The following is a 21,696-nucleotide window of genomic DNA, read 5'->3' as shown; positions in this document are numbered from 1 at the left end:
ACAACAGCAGCAGAAAAAATAAGGGAAAAAAACGTAAAAAAAAAATAACTCAATCACTACAGCTGAGCCTGGTAAGCAGCAATATCTTACATTTTTCTTCATAGGTTTGGATAAATCAATCTTCTATTGGTGTGCTTAGCTACAAGACACCTGGTCTCCAGTAAGATGGCGTCGCTCTATAACTGAGGACAAATGATACGGGTTATAGAAGAAGTTATTCTTTCCTCTAGTAATAGGGAAAAAAAGGTCTGCTAATGATCACGTGGCATTTTAGACCAATCAGGGAGCGTCTTTTCGCAGAAGGCAGACAGTGATGTGTTAGGGGAGGATCAGTAGAGCTCTCCTGTGCTGTGTCCTTTCCGCTAGTTACCGTACGCCACATTGACGGGTGCAAATGTACGCTTCACCGAGCTCCCGAGAGTGACGTCACGGTGCGGGCAGAAAAGCGCGCATCCTCCTTGCGGGTATAGCTTCTATACGTGTCGTCATTTCCGGTGTTTGCTTGCTGGCATCTGGTAAGAGTGTGGTGCAGGGTGTAATGGGCATATGGTGGGCAGAGCCTGTGGAGGGGACATGAAGGGGTGCTGGGCAGTCCTAGGAACCTGTGCCTGTGTTCGGTCAATCGGTATATAGACGTGTATAGGGGGCATTGAGGGGTGCAGGCTGCCAGCTTTGCAGTATGGCATTATGTGAATGCAGCCTGTAAATTTCTATCTATAGCTGGATTTCTTGTTGTAGTTTAGTCATACATAGCCTAGTGCTGGGTTAGATTCCCCAGCAAATATATTTCCACCTTTTATTTACCCTGTGGGAGATTTCTCCTCACTTCTTATTCTATTAACACAACAGGAACTGAGAAGAAATCTCTCCAAATGGGATAATAACAAAAACATCACAATTTTCACTTCTGGTGGGTGAATCTTCCTGTTTGGAAATCAGTGATGGGTTACAAACTAAAAATAACTTGAAAATGGTTAAATACACTTTATACAAATGTATGTATTCTTATATGTGAACACATATTGGGATCATCTGCCACTTTTTTAGAATCTCTATTGCCACCCAAGGAGATTTCCCTTGATTTCCTGTTCTAGAGACACAACAGGAAGTGAAAAGGAGAGCTGTCACATAGCTGATTCAGGGTTAATCTTTCCGGTTGTGTTATAGACATTGATAAGAATCTGAATATGATTCTGTTCATATTCTATACAAATCCTGCAGCCGGCCATATAGGTGTAGTGCAGCCATGCCAGCTTCTGCCAGGACCCGGGTGGGTGACATGTCAGTCTTGGCAGGCTCAGCCTTAGTTTTGCATGGAATGCGGGAACTTTGGGATGGATGGGGGATTGTTCTGAATACATTTAAATGCTATTTGTAGTAAGGGCTCATTCACACTGTTCAAGCTGTACCATTGGAGTTTATTATTATTATTTTACAGTATTTATATAGCACCATCATATTATGCAGCGCTGTACAAAGTCCATAGTCATGTCACTAGCTGTCCCTCAAAGAGGCTCACAATCTACAATAGTCTTATTTCTTTAATACAGTTTGAGGGCAATTTTGGTGGGAGCTAATTAACTTAACAGCAAGTTTTTGTAATGTGGGAGGAAACCCACGCAAACATGGGGAGAACCTGCAAACTCCATGCAGACAGTGTCTTGGCCAGGATTCGAACCTAGGACCTAGCACTGCAAAAGCCAGAGTACTAACCACTGAGCCACCGTGCTGGCTATCTCTGTGACCCAGTCCTCATCTGACCCTGGTTATCATTGAACTGAGTGGTTGAATTTCCTTTTTTTTTAATTATTAATACAAATTGATACAAGGTGAACTGCTTTCTTTTAACTTATCCACAATCTGCCAGAGCAACGGTTGTCAACCAGTGGTCTGTGGCTCTGGCCTGTGCGCCCCTCAGCGTTGTCAGGAGAAGGACCCAGGAGAGTGGCTTAGTTCTGTCATCATGACGTCACTATGAGGGAACTTTCTTCCCCTTTGAGTGACACACGACTTCCCGTGCATGCGCAGTCCAGAGTCTGTGAAATTAGTGTTCCATGACGTGAATCTCAGCCAGGACATATCTGCATGGAGTTTGCAGGTTCTCCTCGTGTTTGTGTGGGTTTCATCCGGGCACTCCGGTTTCCTCCTAAATTCCAAAAACATGCAGTTAGGATAATTGGCTTCCCCCAAAATTGTCCTTGGACTGTGGTAATGACATATGACTATGGACATTAGATTGGGAGCCCCTTTGAGGGACAGCTAGTGACATGACTATGGACTTCGTACAGCTCTGCGTAATATGTCAGCACTATATAAATACTGTGTAATAATGATGAGCCTACTGAGCGACATAAACATGGAAGGTATGCAGCAAGCTTTGACGTTAGTGAAAAGTCAAGATTTGCATGTAAATGTAGCTGTAGATATCTACATTTACTGATCATTATGACGTTTTGGTTCTTTTTGAATGTTACCTCTGCTTGTACCTGGTCTTCATCCTATGCTTGATTTGTCCCAGGTTGTGACAGACGTACACCCTATAGATATCCTGGACTCCTATAAAGCTGCTTGCTATGATCATTTTTATGAATGCTTTAATATACTTTGCAGGAAGTATGGATGTAAACATTGCAGTGTTCTTTTTTGCAGTTTTTTTTTTTTACTGAAAAAATTGCTTTATGGCTTGTGTAAGGAAGTGGTCCGCAACCTGTATTGAACCATGGGCTGGTTTCATGCAAGAAAATCTATTCCAAGTACTAGGGAGGTTAGGGGGCATGTATTGACTGTGATCTTCCTTGTGATGGGAAAGTTCTGTGTCCTCTCTCTGTCATTTAGTTTTGTCACTTTCATTTCATTTAGTGATTGGCTGAATGAAATGACTGGAGAGGACAAAGATCCTTCCATTCACAATGAAGCCTATGGCTCCACATCCTGGTGGTTTGGGACCTTCTCTCTAAATGACATACGAGGTTGGATTTGCTATGCAAGATATGTGAAAAGCAAAGAGCATGTGCTAATTACCAATCATTACCAGTCACATTGTACAAGTGAGGGAGGATGTTGGTAGAATCTGGTTGTTATAAGGTGCCCTGGATTTTTAAGGTCTTTTGGTATGGACTGAAGAGGCCTTAATGGGTGCAGGCACTTCTGGTTTTGTTAGATTTTACTTATTAGATGTAACACTTGGGGAAAGTTTAGTTGCACATAGTTGCATTATAATGCAAGAGTCAGAAATGCGTATATTACTATGTTAGTATATACTAAATTCCCAAAGGTCCAACACTGAAATTAAATATCATTATCTTTGTGTGTTTAATTTTGTAAACTGAGCCTTGAATTTCTGTGCAATTGAACTCATTCTGTGTTTTTGGCATATTTGTAAAGCACTGGGTATAACTTTCACCAAACATTTACTGCTGGTGACTTAAACACATGCACCAAAGTAAAGATGAGAGGTTAGTTTCCCTCCAAATGTGATGCAGAGCTAGCTCTTTAATTATTCAAAATATAGAAAAGAGGACGAAAGAAAGAGGTTTCAGCTCCCAGATTATTGGTAAAATCATTGATTATGTATTGATACAATTTTGGTTTCATACATAATTATTGTACATACATCATTTACCATATATCCAGTCTAGTTTGATTATCACCAGGCTGGAGTATAGATACTAAACAAAATTGTTATTTACAACTTTTAAACGTACTAGTCTTATGCGAGCCCGATCCGTTTCGCCTCACTGGGCTTCCTCAAGGGAGTGTTAGCTTAAGGACTGTACAATTTACACATAAGTTCAAACAAAAAAAACAACAATAAGGTATACAGCAATATGACAAAATGAAATGTTTAAATACCATAATCATAGTATGATATTAGTTGAAGTTCAATGAATTTGCATATATGGGGTGGTTGTATTAAATTTGTTTTGACAATATGTTGAACATAAATATGATATTTGATATGATCTTCTCTGTGTTTAAAAGCTTATTTATTATGTAATATCTAATAATGTGATATTTAACATAGGGTAATTGCATAATAAAATCCCTATAAATAACATATGATTTTATATATAGCTAGTTAATTTAGATGATATACAGGTATGTATTTAAACTTTAAAGAAACCAGCATTTATGTTATATATGGGGTGCCAAGTAGGCTACTTACTTTTAGTTGATAAATAAGCGTAAATGGTAATCTTGGTTCTATGGATGTACGGAGGGTGAATCACAGCAAAGACTGGTTGCTATTGGAAATGAAATATATCATGAAGAACACATGCACCTCTCCAGACATTTGGTGTTATATATTTATATATTTTATGGTCTATGCTTTAATGCTTTTCTTCCAATCCTCAGTCAGTTGGCGGATGAAGACTGGTTCAAGGATGTGGCATGAAGCTCGTAAACACGAGCGGAAGTTGCGGGGGATGATGGTGGATTATAAAAAGCGAGCAGAACGCCGACGGGAATACTACGAAAAAATTGTAGGTTGTATATTTGCTTGTTATAGCCACAACTAGGGCTATAGGCTATACATACGAGGGCGTAGATACACAACTTTTACATTTTTGGGGAATGTGAGGTGTAATATGTGTGTGTGTGTATGTGTATGTGTATATATATATATATATATATATATAAAAGGATATGTAAGCTCCCATTGCTGATCTCCCCTGAAAATGTTAGCTGTTTGTCTTGCTAATCAAGCTGCTTCAGTTTTTTTAATACTGACCTGGAATAAAAATTCAAGTCAGGATTTTCTAATCTGCCTGCTTGTTCTGGATCTGTGATAGAACAAAAATAAAAGGGAGAATGAAGAACAGGAGAGCAACACAAAGAAGTTAGTTATTTCTTCCTCCACAGAACATTTGCACAGCATTGGTAGGTGGCTGGTCTTGCTCACACCAGCTGCTTATGAGCATACTCGCAAATCTCTTGTACCATCTCCCAAATCTTTCTATCATTGGTTTTCTATACTTGGGCCACTGAAATCTATTTGTTGCACCTACAGATGCACCTCCTTTTTTTAATGGAATAGACCGCATTTGTTCTCCAGTCTGTGGTGACTCTATACTTTTGTATTTCAATTTCTGAAATCTGTATGAGATATCAGTCTACCTGTCTGTGGAACTATTTGCATCACCGACTTCACTTAACCGGTAGAACATTACTTCGGGGTTCCATCACCATCTGTCGCCCTCTCAAATCAGAGGAATGGATGCCACAGACAACCAGCTAAAATAGCACTTTTGTAAGGAGGCCAGCAATAGCGGCTTCTCTATTTGTCTTAGTACTGGTATGAATAAATGATGCTTACTTCATTGTTGCTGTATAATGTAACCAAAAAATAGGTGACCACAAAAAATACAGATTTTTTCCTGTGAATAAAACATGCATTTAAATAGTGGTCGATTTTTAATTTAAAAGTCTGCCTTTTTCTTTTGACCAGTAATTGCCTAGACCAAGAAAAAACATTGAATTGACACAATGAAGGAATTTCGGCTAACTCTGCATAAGCCATGTCATCATTAAGTATTATGTAGAAAAGAAAATGTGTGTAAATGTAATTCTTGGGTGTAGCAGTAATCTGTGAAAATAGAAAGCTGCCATTAATTTAATAAAGGCTCAGACTCCTTTATCATGATTCTGGCTTTAGTTTCTGTCAAAACACAAACTTGGAGCCAATTGGTCTGATTTATTAAAGCTCTCTAAGGCTGGAGAGAATACACTTTGAACAGTGAAGCTGGGTGATCCAGCAAACCTGTAATGGATTTCTTCAATGTCATTTGCTTTTTGCTAGCAAATGTTTTGAATCCTGGACCAGATCCAATCCAGGTTTGCTGCATCACCCAGCTTCACTGATGAAAGTGTATTCTCTCCAGCCTGGGAGAGCTTTAATAAATTGGGGCCAATATGTAGGCCAGGGTGGGCAAACTTTTTTTTACCCACGGTCCACAATCTAAAAAAAAATTTGCCAGAGGGGCTGGGTCGATGGTAGAGTGGGCGTCACATTCAGGGGTTATGCCATCATGACGCCCCTGAATGTGATGCCCACTCTCCCATCGCAGATCTGAGCCTGTGATAGGAGAGTCGGGGGGTTGTCACTGCACACAACCGGCCCACTCTTCCATTGCAGACATAGATCCGGGGCATGTTCTCCGGCCAGTACAGCCACCTGGCAGGGTCCTACTCCTGACCCTGCTCGGGGTGGCACCAGCCAGAGCCGCAGAACACCCAAAGGGCCGGAGAAACATCTCCACTGGGCCGTAGTTTGCCCATGCCTCTGATGTAGTCATTGTGTCTGTACTTTTCAGTATGTTTTACAGATTAAGTATGCTGAAGAGAATTTTCTTAGCTGCATACTTGTATTGGGTCTTTGGTTTAAAGTAATAAAGACAAGCAACTAACTCGGAGCTCTTTTTTTTCTCTTGATAATGTTTATTTGAAAAACCAAGCGTGCAATAAATCTCCTATCTGGTTTGCTTGAGCGAACCAGCGCCTAACAGAGTAATATTCGTTATTCTATCAAACAAACCTGGTAAATGTCCTAATTGGGTATAGATTTCTATTTCTTCAGGTACTCCTTTTTTAATTTTTAATATTATATGCACAGTAGAAAAAAATGTCTTCTAACAAGTTTATTAGATTTAAAACCATTTAAAATTTTATCTCCAACAGAAAAAGGATCCTGCTCAGTTCCTTCAAGTACATGGGAGGTCGTGTAAGATCCATCTGGATTCCGCTGTGGCTTTGGCAGCAGAGAGCCCCGTTAATATGTGAGCATTTATACAGCTTATATACTTAATTAATTATACTTAATTTTAAGTGCTTTGGACAAAAATCTGACAGCATTACATTTCAAGTAAATATTTTGCTTTCTTTAAGGATGCCTTGGCAAGGTGACCCTAACAACATGATTGACCGATTTGATGTTCGAGCTCACCTTGACTACATTCCAGAATATAAACCCCCTCTGCTTACAACAATGTGAGTATTATTCTCTAATCCTCGTTTTACATATTTATTGGTCTATCTTTCAGTCTTTGTACATAGTTACAAAAATTACAAAGTTATATTCTTTTCTCCTAATTAGCTCTCCTGAGCAAGATGCCGATGACCGAAAATGTAATTATGAGCGATATAGAGGGTTGGTTCAGAATGACTTTGCAGGAAGTGAGTATTATTTCAGGCTTTTTTTATTATTACCTAAAAGAAAAAGTCAAGGATTTATTTGTAAAGTAATACTGAATATTTGTTTTTAGAAGTAATTTTTTCTCCACCTTTTTATTTTAATGATATATATATATATATATATATATATATATATATATATGTTGAGTAGTTTTATTCTGATATTTTAATCCATTTCACTCAGTTAACTTTTACTCAACGCGTTTCACAGTCACATTGCTATTTCAAGAGTGTAAGAGCATAAATGCTTTTGATGTTGTAAAGCAAAGTAACTTTGGTAGCACTGCGGTGTAGCAGTTGCAGTGTTACTTGCAGCATTAGTACAAGACATTCGTAAATGTTTATGTATTGCAGCGATGTTAGCAAGGTGGCATGTGTAGTTGATATATGATACATTTAGTGTATAATTCCTCTGCTCCAGATTATACATGTTATGGTTACAAGTGGTACTGACACATATATTTGAATATTTGCAATATAATATTTTATTATTTCCTGTCTTGTAGTTTCTGAAGAACAGTGTTTATATCAGATTTATATAGATGAGCTTTACGGTGGTTTACAGAGACCTGGAGAAGATGAGAAGAAAAAGTAAGTTTTTGTTTTGTCGTCTTTTTACAGCTTGGGCTAAAACTGCAGTATACATCTAGATGATGTTATATAATAAAGGCCACATATTTAGTTTCAAAGATGTTGTAGATAATGTGAATTCACTTGTTTCCTCTTTTAACTTTGCATTTCTGTGTTAGTAATGGATGTTTTAATTGCAATGTATTTAGCATGCAGATGTAATCACAGTAAAATTCTTATCCATTTGTTTGCAGGCTGGCAGAAAAGAAAGCCACAATTGGCTATACCTATGAAGACAGCACTGTTGCTGAATTAGGAGGATCCCCTGATAAAGAGGATGATGAAGATTCTGACGATGAGAGCAAGTCTGATGAAGATGAAGTCATCCCTGACATTGGTTTGTATATTGCAGCAGTAGGGGAAAACCTGTATATCCCTTTTCTGTTGTTTTTTTTATTATTTTTATTTTTAGTCTGTTTTCTAAACAGAATTACATTTGTTTAAAAATTTAACTTTACTCTATTTGTGAGTACAAGTTAAATCCTTAAATTCTATGTGACGTGTTTTCTGCTCTATTTTTGTTTATTGACTTCTGTTGATGACAATAAAAGACCATGTCTGTGCATTATGTGTCAGCACAGCTACTTGCAGTCTTGACCAAAGGTTCATGAGACCATGAGCAATTGGGAGACAATTATCACCCAAAAACAGCAAATTTTGAATAACGATCTTCGTGGCAGTATCACCACATTCTTTTATCTAAAATTGCATGGTTAGATAGATAAAAAAACAACTTTTGGAGTTACATGAATATGCTAAAGCTTATATTTGATACCTAAACTCAGAATTTTCACTTTACATAAAAGGATAGACAATCCTCAAATCCCCAAAATTCTGTTTTTTTTTTTTTTTTTTTTTGGTAGCACCATCCCCTAATTCCCAATCGCCGGGTGGGAAGAAATTGTAGGTGGGTGGCAGCCCCCTCTGTATTTTTTTTTTTTTTTTTTTGGTAGCACCATTTGTGTAGCACCATCCCCTAATTCCCAATCGCCGGGTGGGAAGAAATTGTAGGTGGGTGGCAGCCCCCTCTGTATTGTTCTTTAGTAATCACCCTACAACACACGGGAGTTTACTGAAAAGTGCCGGATGATATGCCCGGCTAAAAAGGGGCTGGGGAGAACACTGATATACCTAATGTATCTGTTTTAGATGTGGAGGTGGATGTGGATGACATCACAGAAGAGCAGGTTGCTGATCTGAACAGGCAAGCAACAACTTACGGAATGGCTGAAGGAGATTTTGTCCGGTAAGAAGTGGTGCTCCAAATAATTTTTACGTAAATTGTTTGCAAATAGGCATTTTTTGGGGGAATAATTTTTGTTATTTGATTAGCACACAACTATTTTTTGTTCTATCACTGTGATTTTAGATTTGGCAGTGTGACAGTCTATTGAACTTTTCTGTATTGGTAAAGCAAAAATTAGATTATCCCTGCACTTAATTTTTTTTTTTTTTTAATCAGAAAAGTATACTTGTTTACCCCCTCTGCCCAACATTGCTGACTTACAGTGGATCTCTAATCTCTAGTGGATCTACTAGTTCCAAACATGAAGGGACATCATATGTTGATTAGGTCTCCTATTTGTTTGTTTTTTTAATTTGTTTATTTTATTGTGTTTTGTAGAATGCTACGTAAAGACAAAGAAGAATCTGAAGCAATAAAACATGCTAAGGCTCTGGAAGAAGAGAAGGCCATGTATTCTGTAAGGATCTGCATCCTATAGCTCGACGTGACATGGTTCATTGCAGCAGACTGATATTCTCCACTAGTAACTTGACCATCTTTGCTTTGGAGTTTCACCTACCAGATTTGCAGCTTGTTCACTGTCTGCAGAGCTTTTTGTTTGTATTAGGCTTGGTTCCTTGGTTTCATACACTGGTAAAGTTATTTATATGCACTTCTAGGGACGCCGATCCCGTCGCCAGAGGAGGGAGTTCAGAGAAAAACGACTGAAGGGAAGGAAAATAAGCCCACCAAGGTAATAAGGCCAAAATTGGTTTCACAAAAGGCATAACGTCCTGTAATTCAATGGTGGATGTATCAAGTTGCTCTTACAAGTTCCCACCTTTCTACTGTTGATTTGTTGATTCAGTAGATATTGGAAAGGGCTTTGTAACAGAAAGCAATGGATCCCCCCCTTTTTTTTTTTTTTGGTATGGGTGTGTAACTTCTCTCCTTTTCATGAAACATCATTCAGAATTAACCTTTCTGGTAATAACCAGGCAAGTTTAAACCAGCCTTTTTGTATGTGGTATATCTATAATAGAAGTGCTTGAAAAAAAAAACTAACAAAGTAGTGGAGTTTATTACAGCAATAACTGAATTAAAATTTTTTGCATGTTTGTGTTTTCTGTATATACTTTAATAATTCATTGTAAGTTATGAAATTCCCTAAAAAAAAAAACAAAAAAGCCTTTTACGTGGAATTCATCACTTTGGGGGGTGGGGGGATGATTAAGCTTTCAAGTCAGTTATGTTTTCCATTTACAACCTTAAATGGTCTAGTTTTTTCCTGTGTTCTGTTCCTCAGGTTTCACATGTGATTTCTGTCCTATTTGTGTTTCCGAAATCTTACAAAACTTCAGCAGGCTAGAGAAGAAGTTGTGAAAAACCTTCCCAGATCTAAAAACCTAAATGAGAGTGTGAAACAACACAACCGTTTTTTTTGTTTTTTTTTCTAGGGAGAGTATTTCATGTTGTATGCTATCATTGCACTGGTCCTAGGTATATGAATGATTACACATTATCAGCTTGATGTGTTAAAATAACCTGTTTCTCTTGCCTTACAGTTATGCTCGGCGAGACAGTCCAACTTATGATCCTTATAGAAGGTACATTTTACTAACAACAAATAGTAAATATTTTGCCCATTTAGTTTTCAATGTTGTGTTTTAAACATTTTGCTTTTAATTCTTCAGGTCCCAGTCAGAATCTTCCTCCGGTTCACGTTCTCATACACCAAGCCCAGGAAAAGAGGAAGCCATTACTTTTATTACCAGCTTTGGGGGCAGTGAAGATGAATCGGCATCTGGTTATACAACCCAAACTTCTGCAGGAACTGGCAGCAAAAGGGCCCCACACACACAGGCCTCTGGGACTTCTTCAGGTCGTAAAGAGGCCTCCCGGTCGGTAACTTTAGATTCTCCCCAGCCGTATGTCGTGTGGGTCGACCTTTACGGGGGAGGGCGGGAGGCCCAGAATCTTCTGCCTTAGAGGGGCCGGAACTCCCCAACCGGTAATTGGAATGGGGCAGTACTTTTTGTATTTGGCCCTGCTGATTCAATCATTCTTAGTCTTTAATAAAAAGTATTTATTGGTTTTTGATATTTATAAAATTTACAGGGTAATTCTGTCGTCTTCATAATCTGAATAAGGTTTCAGTTTAATGAATCGCTGCCTGATTTAAAAAAAAAAATGCACCATTTATGTCAGGACTGTTGGATGCCTATGCCCTCCACAGACACACATCTTTGTACTCCTCATCATTATTGTGTTCTGTAAGGATGAAGAGATCCGAGGAAAGAACTACGCAGCTTGCCAGGGGACATATCGCCCAACATTCTAGTGTCTTACAAAACACCTGCATCCTTAGAATGAAGGAAATGTGTTTGGTAGTGGGAGGGGGGCTTCCAGAGAGATTTGTATGAATGCTTCTATGCAAGGGACCTTGGATCTGTATTTTTTTTTTTTTACCTGGGTTTCTTTTAAAGGTTCTTAATATGAATATTTTTGGAAAATTTGATTTAGTTCATTACTGCTAACTTTGTAAATGTTCAGCTTTTACTGACTTTAAAATTATTGGATATGTTGTGGGTGTTTTTATTTTGTCTTTGAGAAAAGGGTAAGTAAAACTTTATTTATAAAAGTATGAATCTGGCACAATAAGACATCATAACAGTGTGCCACAGAAAGCAATTATTTATTTTTAGCAGACAAAAATATAAAATATATTTAACTTTTCTATTGATTTTATTAGTAGATTGCCCACACAGCCTGGATGTGGCCATTGTCTTTATATGTTGCTGTGACGTATTTCATACTGCTGATATGGGCACAGGCATATTTTATTTTTTCCTTAGTATTCTGCTTTGTATCAAAGCATGTTTCTAATGTTAAATTATTACTATAATGACAAACTTTTTGAAATTCACAACAGTTTTTCCAGTTGCTTTATCATACCATATCTAGTGTTTTCTGTGTTCCAGTCCCAGTTTATGATGCGGTTAGTAGATTGGCTCACTTTAGAGATGCCCATACGTGGGTCATATGTTGATTGTGGAAAACCAGAAACATTCTGTTTGAATAATTTTAAAGCCTCCAATTATCTGACTAAATGTAAAAGTTATTTAAAAGCTCCTTTATGGCAAGATGTGGTTCCTATTCAATAAATTTTTATTGAAATTGCTAATGTTAAAGTGATTTATATTAACAGATATTACAGTATTGAACACTTCTTATAACTGTTAATAAATGTGTTCAAGCATTTAAAAATGTAATTTTTATTTTCCTCAAGTAAACCTTTCCATTACTCAATTACGTAATAATAGAAGTAAAATCATACATTGCTTCATACTTCTTTCCACAAAATGTGCAGGCTAAATGGCATTGCTGATTTAAGTGTTAAATGTTTGAAAAAGTCAACAACCCCTTTCCAAGTCATTGTGTTCACACAGTAGGGCCATTGGGGTCTTTTATATGCAGGTTGTGATTGACCGCCCAGGATTTGCTTTTTAATGCTGCACAAATGGGAAGATGGTAGAGTCCAGTGGTAGAATAACTGTATTTCTTCTTTGGTTCATAGAATATTATTGTAAATAAGGTAAATTTTCTTATATTTGGCTGTTGTCGCTATAAGCACTGGAAAAGGAAAGGATTACTTTAAGTGAACCTAATGGACATATGTGTAGTCACTGTGCTTATGTTCTGAAGGTCCTAATGTAGACTGGTATTGCTTTTTGACTGTTCTGTTCCTTGACACATTTGCATTGTTAATTTTCAGGCGGAGATCGTCTTCATCTTCTTCTTCTTCTTCCTCATCGTCCTCCTCAAGATCTAGAACATCTTCTAGGTCTCGGTCTAGTTCCAGATCTAGAAGAGACAGTCGGAGGCGCAGGTCAGATTCCCGTTCCCGCTCAAGGCGGTATTCTCGCAGTCCAGTTAGACGATACTCAAGCGGAGGAGGAGCAAGAGACAGCAGAAGATATTCTAGATCAAGGTCACCTGATCGTGATAGACGTTATGGAGGAAGACGTCGTTCACGGTTAGTGGGAGATGGTTACAATCTTCACTAGTTTTGTTAATAACCTTGGCAGGTTTTTTTTTTTTTTTTTTTACATCAAAGTAGCTTAAGTATATTTAAACCCTAATAAACATGTAACATTTTTTGTTTAGTTCTCTTTAAATCTTTGTAAACGCCTTCATTTCTAGTCCTGTTTTTCTGCTGTTTTTAGAAGTCGTTCTCGCTCACCTGACCGTCATGGGCGTGGTGGAAGGAGCAGCGGGCGCCCACATGGAAGTAACCAAAGCAGTGTCTCTAGGAGTCCATCACCAAATAGGGAAAAAGTATCAGGAAAGAAGGTATCCCCAGCGGTGGTGGAGCGATTGAAAAGGTGAAAACTCCTTATTCATGTCACTTTCAGTTAAACATGGTCTTTAGCTTCTTTCTTGAAGCCTAGCTTGAAAACCACTTTTCATTATCATGCCACTTAGAATGGTTTGTACTGCGTAAAAAACTGAAACCTTTTGTCTCTCTTTTTCAGACCTGAGCTTGCTGTTAGCAAAGAGAGCGGAGCAGCCAAAGTCAGTAAGAATTTTACCACCATGTTAATTGACGCAGGATGCAGTTTTGTGTATAGCACGCAGAGCATGTATTGCACAGGCTACGCTATTCTGCACCCCTGACAGTGTGGCTTGTCAATAATATTTTTGAAAAATGTAATAGAGCCGAGATCTATGATATTATACCCATTACTTTACGTTATAATTCAGCAGTAGTGTTTGGTGAAAGTTGCCTCTAAATTGAGGTTTTTAATGCCATTGAAAAATGATACACAAGCCCATTCACACTTTGGGTGTCCTGAGTGTTCCTTTTTCCATTACCTTGTTGTGTGCATAACTAGCTCTTTGTGTGTGAATGTTTCTTTAAATATGGTTTGTACAGATCCCTGGAAAGCGGGGCACTTGTTTATGCATGCAAATGCAAAATATATGGTGTCTGTTTTTGTGTAAATTTTTACATTATTGTAATGCGAAACTTATATTAGCATTGTTTTAATATGCATAGTCATTGAATTTGCTTACTTAATGAAACAATAAAATGTTAATTTTACTGACTTAACAGTTTCCCAAGATCTCCCAAGCTTTACAGCCCTAGCTTGGCCCGAAGTCCTTTGCATAACATCTCTTCTTTGCAGCCATTATTAATTTCCTGGACTTCATGGCCATGACACTGTTGTAAGATCTGGACTTACTTCACTCATGCCTCTATTTCTGTTTTTTTTTTAAACTTCTTTTTAGGCCAAGTTAACACCTCAGGAGAAGCTAAAGCTTCGCATGCAGAAAGCTCTAAACAAACAGTGTAAGTACTAAAGGGTAAAAATATGAAGCTTGTGATGTTGTTTCTCGCTTTAAACTATACTTAGATGAGAAATTAAATGTATAACTACTATGCTTTCTTGGTCTTTTTCCCCAATAAATTACATTTGATTTGACAATGAAATTTACATTTCATTTGATTAATTTAAACTTTTTTTTCTTCGCTCCAGACAAGGCGGATAAAAAAGCGGCTCAGGAGAAGATCATTCAACAGGAGCATGAACGACAAGTATGTAGACAGTCCAACTTTTCTAGTATAGCCAGACTCTTCTGTTCTGACTCTTAAACTGACAGCATTCTTTCTTCAGTTATTCATCCCCCCTAAAAGTGGTATTTTTAGGTATAACTTTTTAAATATAATTATCATACTTATCTTTGGCCACACAGTAACAGTATCCGATTTCCTATCTTTTACCATAATGGGTTTTTATTGCAGGGCTGCATTTGCAGAATACTTACCTGTAGGAAAAGGGTTAACCATGACATACCTAAATGTAGTGGCAATAGAAGCACAATACAGTATTCATTGCAGTTTTTTTTTTTCTATGCTTAGGGAAGATATTTTTCTTATTTACAGGAGAGGGAAGATGAACTACGAGCCATGGCCCGGAAGATCCGCATGAAGTAAGTAGTTTATTATGGTACTTTACAAATGTAGGAACGGGGTGACTGTCCATTTCTGTCACCTGTTATGTGGGATGCCAAACAAAATACTGTCAACAAAATGACTAACACTAAACATGCCATATACAGTCTATATCCACTGCTGCATCCTTGTGCCTCATACAGTCCTAAAGGAACTCTTTTAGGATTATATCCTGCTTCTCATTCTTTTTTTGTCTACTGCATGCCAAGAATACCAGCCCTCTGTTCTCAACAATATGATTCAAACACACTCTACTTCCACTGTCTTTGCCGCTTCTCTCTTCTACATTACAGGGATGCTGCCACTTGAAGATATTTCAGAATCTCACACTTTTGGTAGTGCCACGTTCCTGATTTCCACCACTATGCTTTGTGATTTTTTTTTCTTGCCAACCACTTCCCCTTTTGGGTTCCTTCTGCCAACCCATACAATATTACAAAATTTTAGGTGGACCAAGTCATTGACACTTATGACTATTGTCAGATTCTGAAGTGTCTCCTGCCTTGTGTAATGGTGGCAGCAGTTGTGGGTATTTAGAATGTTAGTATTTTACTTTATCAAATATCACGGGTCATATTTGTATATAGTGAAAGACCGTAAAATATATGTAAAAATGTAGTAAATGGTTCTATTTGTTGCTTTTCTACAGAGAGCGTGAGCGCCGTGAAAGAGAGCGTGATGAATGGGAGAGGCACTATACCAGAAGTAGATCACCTTCACCAAGACATAGTAAGTGTGGCATGAGAATTGCTCCTGAAAGCAAGCTTTTTCTCCTAGAATTTATTTATAGGAAAGAAACCAGGGCACTGTTCCTTTTTATCTTAAGGTGTACACTCTAAAGGATTAATAAGTGCCTTTTTTCTCATGCAAGTTAATGTTTACTGTTTTCAACCTTGTCACAGGGATACTACAGGAGAGTCTGAAGTAGTATTATTTAAAGCAAGGGACTTTATAGAAAGCAAGGGCTGGATCATCATTCATAAGCAGAACTAAACCTGATAAACTCCCCTGTCTGTGTTCCAGATCACCTGATCGCACAAACTTAGGATGGAGCTTTAGTTGTACAGTCATGCCCTGTAAATAAAAAGCAGATATCATGTCCCTCCTCCTCCCTAATATTTATTTATAAAGTGCCAACAAATTACCGGAAGTAAAAACTATGACTGAGGTGGAGAAGACCTTACAATCTAAAGAGGGCAATATTATGTCTTCTACATGACAAGTTCAGGTATCATGTCCCCCACAACATTGGTTTGCAAGTGTGGGAATTTTTATTGACTGGTTGTTATTCTAGATGGGTTATGTGATGATTATTGAATACTGTCTACAATTTATTCTCCTTTCCAATTAATTGTCAGTCTGTAATACAACCCACTTTCCAACCCAGAATTGGTGTCGGCCATAACCTTCAGCAAAGAATCTGTGCACTGTGTCATTCATATATATTTATAAAAAATATTCCAGTTCTTTATTCTAACTGCTTGTGCTTTTGAGAGGTTTGGAAGAATAGCAGCTGGACTGTAAATCTTCTCTTCATGTGGCTGCTGACTGCAATATTCTCCAGGCATGCTCGGCAGCATTTTTATTGTGATGTCATAGGTGACTTGCCAAAGGCATGGTAGACTTGTATTCACTGTGCCTACCTAATAGTGTGCAAGGCAAACAAAAACCGTAACCACTGCACGTGTTTGGGTATTCACAGGTACCACTGCTTCACCTTTTACTATCATTTACTTTAACTTTATATTTACCTATTTTGGGTAATATCTGGCTTTTCCATTTTAATGGTATGTTTCTCTGAGGAGTATATTCATAAGTCATGTCATTGGTCATTTACCTTATAACAGCTATCTTCTTTCTTTATGCAGGTCGGGAGCACAGTTCTTCCTCAAAAAGGTGAGATAAAGCGTCTGATCTAAAAAGCTCCATCTGGTGATGTGATTTTGCACAATAAGGGCAGGATCAAGCAATCAGTCACTCCTTTGAGAGAGGGTGGCAGTGAGTGGTTACTGAACCTCGCACTGCTGCCCCCCCATATAACTTTTTTTTATTGGGATATAACACCTAGAAGCTATATGCAGTGTTTTACTAGAATGAGAAAGCTGTAACTTCACCGCAACCTTACTGCCATTTTCAACATAACACAAACGGGTATACTCTTAGGCTAATATTTGTGAGCAAATAAAATACTAAGATTTTTTTATAGTGTTTATTAACTGAAAACATGTAATCAACTTAAAGTTAAGTTAAAGTTAAAAACCTGTAGGCAGACCTTATGTTCTTCACATCAACTATATGGGGAAAAAAAAAGAAAGAGGGGCTGTCCCTTTGCCCATTAATGCCAAAATAAAAGGGTGTCCCACCCCCGCAACCCATTATACTCTGTCACCGTACCACACTTTTCGTTACAGCTAGGATCTATTTATTGTCATACAGTGTAGACTTGTGGAATATGTAGATGAACTGTAACATGTTAAAGTGAGTTTTTGGTGTAATACCAGCACTGATTTTTTTTATTTTTAATTTTTTTTTCTATAACAGGAGGTCACGCTCAAGATCCAGAAGCCCTCATCATCGTCATTGATCCTCTGTTTTGCTGATATTTTTTTTTTTTTTTTACTATATTGTCAGAAAGGAAAATGTGACTCATCAGTGATGTTGATACATTCCATTGGGGCAGAAGGTATGGAAGCCACAAGAACTTTCCCCACACAAGCTGAAAGCAGTTATTTAGGGGAAATATATCAATGTTGATCAGAATACAGTACTGCTTGCCGCAATGAGGCCAACAAAATGGTTACTTCACTTTTTGTAGACCTAACGGATGAAGAATTATTTAAAGAGTTCAAATTTTTTAAGCAAAGTACCACTGTTGGGTTAAATTTGTCTTCCTTTTTTTAATTTTTCATTAGGTATCCTGATTAAAATACCTAACTCTTGTCCATAGCAACTACTTTCTTTTTAGGTTTCTTACAGTATATCGGAAATCAAAAAGGAAGTTATTGATTATTACGGTCTATAGACTATATTCCTTTAAACTGACATGCAGTTTTGTTTCAGGTGAACATAAATAGGTGCTACTTAAAGAGGAACTAAACCCAAAACTGCAATAAAAAAAAAAAAACTTACCTTCAATCCCACAGGGCAGTGCGATCGCTCTGGGGGTGTTCTGTGTTGTCCCAGCATTTGTCCCGGAGCTGGTGCTCTGGCTGCCGCCATCTTTTCTTCTTCCTGTTTTTCATTTTACGTCACCCGGCCCAGGCGCGAGATCGAGTGACGTAGGATGGAAAAAAAAAATTTACCAATCTCACTGCGCATGGGTGAGATCAGCAATTTTTTCTTTTTGCACAAAAAGCCTCCGGAAAGAGTGCCCAAGAGCATCCCAAGATGCCTGACGTAGGTATCCTGGGAGGCTTTGCGGTCCAATTTATTCTTGACTGGCTAGGCGATTAAAAAAAGAAGGGTGTTGCACCTATTTTTTTTTTTTTTTTTTTTTTTTTTTTTTAACATAAAAGGGTTGTCTACTCTTATGTAAAGTGAAAATTGTGAGTTTAGGTACGCTTTAAGCTATTCATCTCTCTGTAGACTTGGTTGCTAAATCCAAAGTTGGGAAAGTGAATCTTTGTCTTTGCTTGTGGCCAAGTATTAAAGGGTTGGCCTTTTGGTGCTCAAGCTGAACATCGGTGTTGTACAGTGTATCTTCATCCAATCTTTTGATATTCTTCTTTTTTGTCAGTGCTCCATTGCCAGATAAAGTAAAAATCAAACTAACTTGCTGTCATAATCGCCTAAAGTAAAGGTAAATAGTCACTATTTGGCATTTATGTAATCTTTTATTTCTGGAAAAAAGCAAAGGTCATAATTTATAAATGTTCTTTAAATGGTGCTGTTTTGTTTATTATTGATAATAAATGTACACTTGCTATGCAAATATCTAATCCAAATAATCAATTCGTAAAGCTTATCCCATTCAGCTATTTTTGTGATCAGGTTACCGCTTATAGAAAGCCAAGTTACTAGATGCTTGATCTTTGCTGCAGAAAAATTTGATCAGGAAAAACATCACCAGATTTCTAATTGGATAGCGAGGAAGCAAGAGTCCTCCACATGCTCATTCTTGTCAGCACATATGCTTGTTTCTCTTCAAAGCCCAATTGTATTTCCATATTAGGCCAGTTAGAATTTATTTTAAAAAAATTTTTGAATTTTTTTGCCTATTTAATTGTGCAGCAGCCTGGATCTTCTAATTCCTATATGAAGTGTCCTGGTCTGCTGTACTAGACTCTTCTGTTGTTGTTGTGAGTTGTGGCCTTTATCTGGTGGCTTCATCTAGGGAGCAAGGCCACTGGCAATGGGGCCTTTGACATCAAACCAGATTATACAGGTCTGTTGCTGATTCAAGTAAGGGGTCTGCTTTGTGGCTATCTCTGTGGAGAATGATTGTGCATGTGCTCCCATGTAAAAAAAAGTTACTTTCCCATTGGGAGTATGTGTGAAAGAATTGATGCATAAGGAAGGAGTGGGGAGTACAATTTGGAAAGCAGTCTGCACTGAAGCTGGGGGAAAACTGCTGAGAGGGAGAAAAAGGCAAACACAATTGTAATGGGCTCCAGATTGTAGACAGCCTGCAAGGAGTTGTCTTAACAGTAAGCCTTCGGACCTGGGAATCAATTGTGACACTTTTTAATTCAGTCTAAAGTAGCATTCCTTTTAACACCCATCCACCCACTCACATACACACAACAACCTGTCCCTTCAACACAGGCCAGTGTATAACCAAGAGCAAGCTGTGTTTCAAAGCATTGGTAATGACCCAAGAGAAATAATTAGAAACAACTGTTTTACAAGTAAAAGCACACTGCCATGCATATTGAACAATGTGATCCAGGCTGTGTACACACGCTCAATTATTGTCGTTGGAAACTATCTTACATTATCTTTTCCAGCGACAAAAGACTGAAAGATGAACAAACAAGCCATTTACATACAGCATCGTTCTGTTCTATGGAGAGGGGAGGATGGGGGAGAACAACTGAGCAGCACCCTGCTGGGCTTTTTTTCCTTCACTTCTGTTGCAGTCATTCATGGATCCATCAGGATGGATCCATGAATGACACACATTGTCAGATTCTAGCCGGAGATGAGCCTGACAGTTCGTACTGGGCGAGAAGCATCTGATGTGTATACATAGCCAAAGTGTCCATCCATCCTCCTAACAGCGGGACTTAGACTCCAGATGTTTACTGTTTTGCCCAATGAAGTTTGTCTTCAAAGTTTGTGTTTTTAGGTTCCCTTTTGCTCTACACAAACAGATGATTTTTTTTTTTTTTATTTTACTTTTTCTTGCAGTGGGTCTTTTATAAAGGTCTTTAAATAAGGAGGCAAAGTGACCAGTGTAAAATAAATGACGTGAAAAGTTTTCTGTTCTATGAATGTATGAATATTCATGCTTCTTAATAAGCTCAGTGACTAGAAAACTGTCAGAATATTTTTTGAATTTGTGAAATCACAGCAAACTACTGAACAAAACAGAAGTATTGCTCAAATGTGTGTCTGTGAATGACCAGAGTGTGTGTTGTATATTGTACAATATTGGCATGGTTTTCTCTTATTAACCCATTATCTACTGTTTGTGTAAATAAAATTGTGTTTTCTAATGTAAAGATTTGTGTGTGCGGTTTTTTTCCAACCCCCCGCAAGCTTTTTATAAAAAGTATGTAGGTTGCCTTCCCTGGCTATTAAACTCCCACAAAATACAGCCTTTGATTGTCTTGCACACAAGTATGCAGATTAGGTTACTAACCTTTGTCTTAACTAGTTGCCTGTTTTCTCTTGATCAGCGACACCAAAGCCCAATTGAAGTCCGTTGGAAAAAATAAGTGCATTTCTGTTTATCTGTCCAATCTGTAAGAATGCTCACTGTCACTAATACGTTTTCCCAACCATTAGCTCAGCGTTCTAAGATAAAGCTGTACTCTTTAATATTATGGTCTAGCATTGACTGTGGGTGCTAAAACATTGTAGTACCTTTGTTAGATGCTACTTGGCAGTGGCTGCTTCCAGCTTCCTTGGCAAGCATGGCAGAGGTACAGCAGGTAGCAGATCGATTCTTGATGCCATATGGTATAATGTGTATGACTAGCCTAAAAGACCCTATAGTGATTTCATTTATTTACTCTACTGGTGGTCCATTTGGGACTATTTACGCAGATTGAGATAGGGATACCTTATAATTTAGTGGGTTTTTTTTTATTTGCACCCAATGTGTGAGGGTCACCTTAAAAGCACAGCAACATAAAGAAATTCCTGGGTTATTGTGGGTCAGGAAGCCCAACTCCCCTGTTTAAGAGGAGAAAGGAAATGGTCAGACATTGTGAAGCCAGTGGTTTTATTCTTTTGGCCGTTCAATATTTAAGGTTTACTAAATCTGCATCTCCAACCAGAGGGGTAAATCTTGGGGCTGTGGCCAGAGAATTTGTTGGATAAAGGGTTGCTACTACCGATATTGTGTTATTTGACTGATGACTCTATAGACTGTTATGTTATAATTTGTAATTCAACCAGTGCCCCAAACTGGCACACAAAGATGGTTTTCTTCACACCTTTTAGCATTCTTTCCAAGGGAATATTTAGC

At 38.0% G+C, this 21,696-nt stretch overlaps 1 protein-coding gene across 4 annotated transcripts; it reads left to right on the top strand.

Annotated features, from left to right (window-relative positions):
* The first annotated feature begins 295 nt into the window (after positions 1-295).
* On the top strand, positions 296-18,513 carry CLASRP (CLK4 associating serine/arginine rich protein). 4 transcript variants are annotated; one of them, XM_072431299.1, is made up of 21 exons: positions 296-515; positions 4,357-4,484; positions 6,679-6,776; positions 6,886-6,987; positions 7,094-7,173; positions 7,698-7,782; positions 8,016-8,158; positions 8,971-9,067; positions 9,446-9,524; positions 9,727-9,800; positions 10,612-10,653; positions 10,741-10,947; positions 12,822-13,082; positions 13,273-13,431; positions 13,582-13,621; positions 14,339-14,399; positions 14,587-14,645; positions 14,970-15,040; positions 15,712-15,791; positions 16,931-16,958; positions 17,604-18,513. In XM_072431299.1, exons 2-21 carry the CDS (start codon positions 4,368-4,370, stop codon positions 17,644-17,646), a joined length of 1,926 nt encoding a protein of 641 aa, XP_072287400.1. In that variant the 5' UTR covers positions 296-515; positions 4,357-4,367; the 3' UTR covers positions 17,647-18,513. The 4 variants fall into 4 exon arrangements, 2 of the variants coding, with proteins under 2 accessions (XP_072287400.1, XP_072287401.1); XM_072431300.1 differs by having other exon boundaries at positions 297-515; positions 14,994-15,040; XR_011923528.1 differs by lacking the exons at positions 16,931-16,958; positions 17,604-18,513 and having other exon boundaries at positions 297-515; positions 13,582-13,625; positions 14,994-15,040; positions 15,712-15,767.
* Positions 18,514-21,696: the final 3,183 nt, after the last annotated feature.

This window comes from Pyxicephalus adspersus, chromosome Z (genome assembly GCF_032062135.1).
Source record: "Pyxicephalus adspersus chromosome Z, UCB_Pads_2.0, whole genome shotgun sequence".
NCBI lineage: Eukaryota > Metazoa > Chordata > Amphibia > Anura > Pyxicephalidae > Pyxicephalus > Pyxicephalus adspersus.
Note: the sequence above shows the minus strand (reverse complement) of the source record. Positions and strands in the feature narration are given on the sequence as shown.

Bases quoted from the DNA above. Each gene is read 5' to 3' on its own strand.
- CLASRP (XM_072431299.1), top strand. From the start codon at position 4,368: ATGAAGACTGGTTCAAGGATGTGGCATGAAGCTCGTAAACACGAGCGG. The intron at 7,783-8,015 runs GTAAGTTTTTGT...ATTTGTTTGCAG, and splicing joins GGAGAAGATGAGAAGAAAAA to GCTGGCAGAAAAGAAAGCCA. The intron at 16,959-17,603 runs GTGAGATAAAGC...TTTCTATAACAG, and splicing joins CACAGTTCTTCCTCAAAAAG to GAGGTCACGCTCAAGATCCA.